This window comes from Aythya fuligula, chromosome W, assembly GCF_009819795.1.
Source record: "Aythya fuligula isolate bAytFul2 chromosome W, bAytFul2.pri, whole genome shotgun sequence".
Lineage (NCBI taxonomy): Eukaryota > Metazoa > Chordata > Aves > Anseriformes > Anatidae > Aythya > Aythya fuligula.
The window spans coordinates 796,649-805,551 of record NC_045594.1 but is presented as its reverse complement, the minus strand read 5'-3'; the positions used below and the strand labels follow the sequence as shown (position 1 = coordinate 805,551).

At 59.0% G+C, this 8,903-nt stretch overlaps 1 protein-coding gene across 1 annotated transcript; it reads right to left on the bottom strand.

Moving 5' to 3' along the window:
• Positions 1-576: 576 nt before the first annotated feature.
• Positions 577-8,098, bottom strand: LOC116501264 (AT-rich interactive domain-containing protein 3A-like). The gene is given in 9 exon segments (XM_032206784.1): positions 577-690; positions 693-720; positions 1,242-1,335; positions 1,487-1,747; positions 2,712-2,849; positions 2,852-2,946; positions 3,089-3,272; positions 5,360-5,432; positions 8,039-8,098. Coding segments are annotated over 9 exon segments (1,047 nt in total).
• Between the last annotated feature and the right edge of the window lie 805 nt (positions 8,099-8,903).

The following is an 8,903-nucleotide window of genomic DNA, read 5'->3' as shown; positions in this document are numbered from 1 at the left end:
GCAGTGATTGCAATGAGTGCATACGGGGGTGTAGGGTGTGTATAGGAGATGCAGAGTGTGATGTATGGGGGAGGCAGTGGGGGGGGATGCAGCATTTGCACTGCCAGCGTGTATAAGGAACACAGTGTGCAATGTATAGGGTGTATAGGGGGTGCCATGTGTCAGAGATTCAGGGTGTGCATCGAGAGCATGCCAATGTGGGGGGGACAGTGTGTGCTTCAAGGTGAGTATAGGGGCTACACAGTGGGCATTGAGGTGTGTACGGGATGTGGCAAGTGCATTGAGGTGCCCAGAGTGGCTGCAGAGTGCAGGGGTGCCCAGGCCCACAGGATCTGTTCAGGGGGGTCACAGAAGGCATGTTTTGGGGGTACATGCAGGCAAGGGGCCCCACACCTGGGGGTGAGGGACAAAAGGGCCCTGTGGGTGCTTGGCTTTGCATGGCCACAGCTCTGCTCGGCACCAAGAGCCACCCTTGGTCCCCCAGACCCCGCTGGGCACATCCCTGCCCCACGGCCAGGCGCGCAGCCCCTACCCCACCCCCCTCAGGAACCCCGTCCGCTTCAGGGATCATTGCCCCTACGGCACGGCGCTGGCAGGAGTGTGGCTGTGCAAGGGGGCTGGCGGCAGTGGGTTCGGGATGGCTGTGGGGTTCAGCTGGCTCTGGGTGCCCCCTCCACCAGGTGCTGGGGGGGGGCTGCAGGCTGGCGGGAGAACAGGACACTTGAGGAGCGAAACGGGATTAGGGACTGGCACCCTGTGGGCTCCAACCCCCATCACCCTTAGTGCCTCCCCTGGCCTTGTGCTTCCCCTGGCCTCGTGCCACTGCCCATCCCCTTGTCCCCTTACACAGCCCCCTGGGGTGTCCCAGGACCCTGTAGCTGGTGGCCTTGTGTGCTGCTGAGCCCTGACCTTTCTGGCTCATTAAATATTTATGTGCTGGAGGAAAAGCCGTCCTCTTTAATTGTGGGGGTCTCAGCGGGGCAGGCGGGCAGCTGGGGGGCATGGGGTGACCTGCTTGGCCAGTGCAGGGGGCTGCATCACAGCATGGGTTGGGGGTCCCGGGCCCCATAGCAGGGTACGGGGCAGCTTTGGGAGCATCCTCTCTCGGGCACCTGCACCCTCTCTTGGCTCCTCTTGCCAGTCCCTGAGGCAGCCTCTGCTCCACCAAAGCACTCCGACACCATCCTCTCTGCACCCTGCTGGCGGGGGGACCCCAAACCCCAAATTTCCATCTGCTGAGCCCAGTTGTGTAGACAACTCCATTTATTTCTATTGACATGTTGATACTGCTAATGCTGTTGGTGGACAGGTTCAATGCAGTCTCCTGTCTGTCATCTGGGGGAAGGAAATACCAATATGAGCATCAAAAGAAACAGAAGTGACCTGCCAGAGGGAGCAGAGGGGCCCCATCCTCCCCGGGCAGCCCCGTTCTCCCCCAAGGGTGACAGGGGCTGGGGTGGCCAGGCTGGAGGCTGTAGGGCACTACCTTGGTTGGAGACCTTGATGTTCATGGGGAACTGGGAAGCCATGGCCAGGAGGTTGTGCTGCAGAGCCTGCTGCATCAGCTGCTGCTGCCCCTCTGCTGTCAGGGCCACCTTCTTCTCTGGGGGCTCCCCTGTCTCCAGCTTCTCCCACAGCTGTTCCAGCACCGCCACCTGCAAGGCTGCCACTGCCTGAGCTGCTGCAAGGCTGGCCAGCCCCACCGGGATGGCAATGTGCCCAGGCACCGCCGGCACCGTGCCATCCTCTGCAATGACGGGGAGAGCTCAGCGAGACCCCCAGTCTCTTCGCCCCATCTCTCTATCCCCGCACCATGGGGCAGGATGGGCATTTTGGTTGGAAAGCTGCCTGGCGGAGAAGGACCTGGGAGTGATGGTTGATAGTCGGCTGAATATGAGCCAGCAGTGTGCTCAGGTGGCCAAGAAGGCCAACGGCATCCTGGCTTGTATCAGAAGCAGTGTGGCCAGCAGGGCTAGGGAAGTGATCGTCCCCCTGTACTCGGCTCTGGTGAGGCCGCACCTCGAGTACTGTGTTCAGTTTTGGGCCCCTTGCTACAAGAAGGACATGGAGGTGCTCGAACAAGTCCAGAGAAGGGCGACGAAGCTGGTGAGGGGCCTGGAGAACAAGTCCTACGAGGAGCGGCTGAGGGAGCTGGGCTTGTTCAGCCTGGAGAAAAGGAGGCTCAGGGGCGACCTTATTGCTCTCTACAGGTACCTTAAAGGAGTCTGTAGGGAGGTGGGGGTTGGTCTGTTCTTCCACGTGCCTGGTGACAGGACGAGGGGGAATGGGCTAAAGTTGCGCCAGGGGAGCTTTACGTTGGATGTTAGGAAGAACTTCTTTACCAAAAGGGTTGTGAGGCATTGGAACGGGCTGCCCAGGGAAGTGGTGGAGTCACCATCCCTGGAGGTCTTTAAAAGACGTTTAGATGTAGAGCTTGGTGATATGGTTTAGTGGAGGACTGTTAGTGTTAGGTCAGAGGTTGGACTCGATGATCTTGAGGTCTCTTCCAACCTAGAAATTCTGTGATTCTGTGATTCTGTGAAGAAGGGGCCTCCACCTCCATGTTGGGGCTTGGGCCCAGCTCCAGAGCTGTCTGTTCCCTCTCACCCCAGAGGGGACCAAATGAATAAAATCATTCCTTTTTCCCATCTGGGAGAAGGAGTATACCTGGTGGAGTTGCCTGAGGTGGGGCAGCCGTGGTCCTCACACACCTTTCTTCACGCCATGCACTTGGCCCATCTGGCCACAACCGTGCGTGGAGATGCTGAGGGCCGGCAGAGACATTTTGGGGGAGCCCAGCAGGGTTGGGGTGCCGGTGGGCGAGTAGTTGAAGAACAGTGCCGAAAGTCTGCCTCCCGCCGGTTGCTGTCAATGGCGGCCTGCAGCTCCCCAGGCAAGCTGAGCGCCCGCTTCTCGCATTCATAGGGGTACAGGTACTTCATGTATCTGTGTGGGGAAGAGAGACAGGATCAGAGCCAGCACTGGGCACATCCCAGCCAGCCCCAAGATGAGCAGGAACTGGGCTGGGGATGGTGCCCAGGCACAGGGGAAGCCCTCTGTCCCCCTTGGGGACACCCTGGGTGCTCACTGTGTGCGGAGGGTGAAGGCAGCGCTGGTGATGGAGGTAGGTAGGTTGAGGCCCTTGGTGATCTCCCTCCAGATCTTCTTGTTGATGACTTCCACCAGGCTGCCCTTGTCCATCACCAGCCGGTACAGAGTATAGAGGTCCAGCACTTGCTTGGCCATGATGGGGATGCGGTTCACGGGCGTCCCTTCGGGCTGGGCGAGTCAGGAGAGAGAAGGGTGAGGGGTGAGCCCACAGGGACCCTCGCCCTCTGAGGACGTGGCCCCCACCTTGTCCCCATGGCCACCACAGGCACTGGCTGCCCTCAGAAGCTGTCAGGGCTCTCTGCTGGGTGGTGGGAGCACGGTGGCTCCTCCAGTCACCCCAGAAGCTTCAAACGAGTTTGTGGGTCCCGGAGCCCGATCAATGCCCTCCAAACTTCTTTTCTCCCCCCTCCCTGGCCACAGTGGCTAATGAATGCTGCTCGCCATTAATCCCGGGGTGGACAGTGCCCGTCCTGCTGACAAAGGGACTTGTCTGTGTCCCCACAGAGTGATGGCCCCGGCAGTGGCCGGGGTGCACAGCACAAAAGCCCAGAGAGGTGGCGGGGCCATTGTGCTGCTGCAATTAGCTCTGGATTGATTAACGGTGCCACGTTATCGACAGGGCCCTCGGCTCAGTGTGGGGATGGGGAGGGTGCAAATGGGGGGGGGATGCACAGCCCCTTCCTAGGGCTCGCTGTCCACCCCCCACCCACTGCCACCCTAGGGACACAGCCCCCTGCCTGCATGCCCCTGGGTGCCCCAGAAGCACCCACACCAGCTCTCATCAGCACCCAGCTCTGAGGGTGCCCCCTTGTCTGTCCCCAGAGCTGGGGCACCCAGCACCACCTGCTGTACCTCCCCAGGGTCACCCCCGAGATGTCACCCAACCTGGGGAGGGGACAGGAGTGGGACTGGAGAGCATTGGGCACTCTCCCTTCTCCCCACACTGACAGATAGCTCGCTTAATTAGCCCCGGCCCCAACGGTGAGGGAGTTAATCAGCTCTGGAGAGAGAGATAATGAAGCCGCCAAGCATCCCATGAATCTTGCAGCCCTGATGGATTCTGAGGGTGGAGACAAGGGTCGGGCAGCGGTGGTGCTCCCCTGGCTCCCCCCAGCCTGCCCCACATCTGGGGGGCACCCACTGCCCACGGGGCAGCACCCAGACCCCATCCACCTCCAGCCACACTCTGGTGTAAGCCCCATGGCCATGGCAGCTCCCGTATGGCATGGGTTTGTGGGGTCTCAGCCCCTCGAGAGCTGGGTGCCACTGCCCCACAGGTGGGCACCCACCCTCACCAACACTCCCAACACCACCGACACTCGGGACCGACCACCCCTTCCCACCTGCTCTCGCCCCACACACAGCCAGCTCCAGCCCCCCTCCCCAAGCCTTCCCCCATTAATTAGCTCAGCATTAACCTCTGCCTGGGGTTTACTGGCTGTCGAGCGGTGTGTTCAATAATCCACACACCAGAAAAAGGCTCTAATTAATACAGCCAACCGCGCGCCCGTGCTCGGCAACTTATAATTGTCCCGGGCCCGGATGGGGAGGGCAAATGTTAAAGCATTTATCAAGTCCCCAGCAGCTGGCTTGTCCCTGTGCTGATAGCAAAGATTTTCGATGGGGTTGGGTGGGCTGGCGGGCTCTTAACCCCTGGGCCCCCATGCTGCTCCTACGGCCCCATGGCAGTGCTCAGGTATGGCTCTGAGCACCCACAAATGGGCATCACTAACAGGGATTGCTAATGGGCGCTGCTAATGGGCCTTGTTAATCAGGCATTGCTATAAGGCACTGCAAGTGGGCATCCTCGCTGGGTGACACTGCTGGGCATCGCTAATGGGCATAATTAATGGGTTTTGCTAACAGACATCACCAAAGGGCTCTGCTGCAACCCTACTGCGCCTCTCCAGTGGGCACTGCTGGTGGGCATCAGCAAGGGGCATTACCACCAGCCCAAATTCGGGGGTCCCAGCCCCTCCAGCTGGCAGCACCCTGCTAGGGGGTGTCCACAACAGGGCTGAATCTGTGGGGTGTGATCATGTGCGTGTGTATAAGTGCGGGACGTGGTGTCTGGGTCTAATGGTGCACACCAGGAGATGAAGGGCATGGAGTCAGAGCTGAGCCCTGTGTGTGTGACAGTGGCCAGCGTGGCCCCGTCTGCACTCAGCCAGCCTTGTGGGGTGCAGCTCACAGAGACGAGCCCCAAACAAGCGACTGGGGGGCATCCACCCAAGCCACCCACCTTTACCTCTCTTCTGCATGAAGCTGAAGAGGTCATCCAGGAACTCCTTGCGTTTTGGGTCCTCGTCCAGTTCGTAGAGCTGGGGCAGGAGAGAGAGGGGTCAACGCTGCTGGCATGCACCGGGCAGGGGGACGGCACAGGACAGTGCTGGGGATGGGGACCCTGCTGGCTCCAGCACCTGGCATCACCCCTTTTACCCCCCAGCTCTCCCCATGGGATTCCCCGACACATCCCCAGGCTCGGGTCTGCCATGGGCTCCCCACCTGCCCTGCACCCTGGCAGCCTCCGTGCCTCATTTTCCCTGCCCTGGATGCGTGGCAGCATGGAGCCCCATGGCAGGGCAGGATGCGGCCGTGCCATGCAGCAGCCAGGGCTTGCCAGATTCCAGCACAACTCCTCAGTGACCATGACAAATTGGAGACTGTCAGATCGATGGCCTAGCAGTAAAAGTCAGAGCACATGAAAGAAAAATTAGCACCAATTGAAGGCGCTATAGACACCAATTCCTCGCAGTGAGCCTGGCAAGAATTTAAAGCCACTGAAAAGAAACAAAACTCAGCAGTTCAGAATGGATTTCCAAAACATATACAAAGAAATGCAAGCTGGAAAACAAAGTCAGGCACAAAATAGTCCTTTAAAAAAAACAGTTGTGCTCGGAATGGCTGTTAAAAAACAATAGACAGGGAGCCTCCCCCCCCTCAGCACAATACATAATTCACAGGCAGATAAAGGGAGCTGTGAGGATGTGGGGTGCGGGGACACAGGGACGTGAGGACATGGGGACATGGAGATGGGGATGTGAGGGCGTGGGGATGTGGGATGTGGCTCTGCTCCGACAGAGACCCTGTGGTTCCCATCACCAGGCAGACACTTCTGCACTGCCCTCAGCACCATTTGTGGGTGCTCCATGGTGCTCTGCTGCTATCCCGTCCTCCCCTTGTGGGTGCCATCTGCACACCCCCTGCAAGCAGGAGCTCCCTGTCCCTGTCACCACCACCCCCATCGCCTGTTCGAGCTGATCCATCAGTGCCGGCAATGGGCTCACGCTGGGAGCAGCACCCTGGGAGCCCACATTTCCCTGCCTGTCCACCAGCCCAGACCATTCCTCCTGGTTTGGAAAATCAAGCCAAGACCTTCCCAGGGGTCTCCCAGCAGGGGTGTCCGGCCGGGCCCCCAGCTGCCCACGTGTATTTCTGCTCCTGCAAAGCCCAGGCACGCTCCCTGCCATCGTGTGCGCGCAGCCCCCAAACAGGTGTGATCTCTTCTCTCCACTGTATATTAACCTCTAACCTTTTATCTGTGGGGCAGCGAGACACAAAAATACATTACATCAAGCAGGGAGCAAAGGTTGGCTTTTAAGAGGAGATGAGAGTTGAGCGAGGAACAGGGGATGTGCTGGCATGGCCCTTGGGCACGCTGATGATGCACCAGGTGTCCTGTGAGGTTTGGGGATGCTCAGGCTGGAGAGGATGTGGGTTTGGGGGATTCCTGCTGCTGGGGGGTTGGCTGGGTCCCAGCCAAAGCAGAGTATAGGATCCAAGCATTGCAGGTGCACAGAGGTGGCACGGGGGTGGCCTGCAGGCAAGGAGGGTCCCCCCAGACACCACCAGCCCCAAGGAAGGTGCCATCTCCATCACCTGCCACTCACCCTCCTCCTCCTCTTGCAAGGTGGGCACTGTGGTCCCCTCCAGCCTCCTTTGGGGACTGGCCATCGGAGCGGCAGAGCACAACCCCACAGGGTCACGCACAATCCAGTACAGGTGCACACAACTTCGTGCGGGGATTCTCAACCCCACACAGATGTGCACAACCCCATGCAGGCATACACAATCCTGAACGAGCATGCAAAACCCTTTATGGGCTTGCACAACCCCATGCAAGGGTGCGCGCAACCCAACATGAGCGCACACAACCACCCAAGGGAATGCACCCTGTATGTCCCCCCAGAAGCACACTCAGACTTGCAAGGGCACACGCAACCCTGCACAAGCATGCACAACCCTGCATCAGTGCACGTGCAACCCACACAAGTGTGCACAGCCCCATACCCATTCGCAAAAATCTTACAAGCACACATCCCCACATGGGCACATACAACCTGGTACAGATGTGAATGGCCTCATACAGGCACACACAACCCCAAATGGACACGCACAACCCCAAAGGGGCATGCAGAACCCCAAATAGGCACACACAACCTTTCATGGGTGCACTTACTCCCTATTAGTATGCATAACCCTGCACGGGCACGCACAGCCCTGCATGGGCGCACAACCCGAGGTGGGGACCCAGACTCTGGAGGGGAACACAGACCCCCGGAGGGGCCACCCCGTCCCAGACAGGGTCACTCCCCAGCACGCCCTTGCTGTGTACCTCAAGCAGGGGGCAGCTGTGCAACATGAGCAGCGGCTCCTGCTTGCAGTGACCTATGAGCAAGGACCCTTTTAATCGTGTTTGTATTGATATAATTAGTAACTCATTTAATGCCATTGATGCAACTATATTCCTCTATAAACACAAGTATTAAACTGTCAAGCCTGGGGATTGATACCCCACTGGTGCACAGCTCTGCTCCGCTCTACCAACCTCAGGGACCCCTTCTGTAGGGCTTGCCCCCCCAAAAGCCACAGCAATCCCAGTGCCAGCCCAGCGCAGCTGCTCGGGGCATCCTTGCCCCCGACCCACCATGAGTGCAGCTCTGGCCATGCCCAGGCACCCTGCTCTCTGCCAGTATCCCATCGCCATGGCGACATCTTTATTCCTTAAGGGATGGGGATAACGGGGCTGGCTGGGCAGGTTAAAGGGCAGCGGGTTGAATATGGTTTATTAAAGGGATGTGAATAGACCTCGTGCCTCCCCTCACCACAATTAAATAACATTGTTAGCACACTTGCTAACCCTGGAGGTGCCTCTCCTGGCTCTGGGGGGGCTTGCAGGGATGGAGCCAGGGTCTCCAGCCCCCCATGGCCCAGCTGATCCCACAGAGAAGGGGCACGGTGAGGTACAAAGCCCCTCTAGACTGCCCCGAGGAGCCCCCCCACAGCACTTCCAAGGGAAGCTATCGCAGTGGGACCCCTACAGCCCCCACTCGGCTGCCACCTCCCGCCAGTAGCCAGAGCTCAGATCAGCAACCAGGATTTAATCCACTTAATACAGGCTGCATCGATCCCGAACCCTGCTCAGCTCCTCCCTGCCTCACATCTTCCCCAACCCTGAGCCACTTAATATACACCGCATTGATTAGCCGCCCTGCTAATTTTTCCATCTGGCTGCTGCTCACACAGGGAGCCCAGGAGATGCAGTTCCCCACATCCTCCCAGCACGCTGAAGGTGGCCAAGCACTGATGGGGTCCTTTGGGGACCTCAGGGTCTCTTGGGGACCTCGCACCCCTCTGGAGCATCATTGCACCTCTGAGCCGGGGGTCCCTGGTACATGGCCAGGTGCATGCACATCAAGTGTTTCTGTGTCCCAATGGGATTGGGGAGCCACTGGTGCCACCATTTACCTACAGCCTTGCCACCACCCAGCCTGAATACACCACAAGAGTGA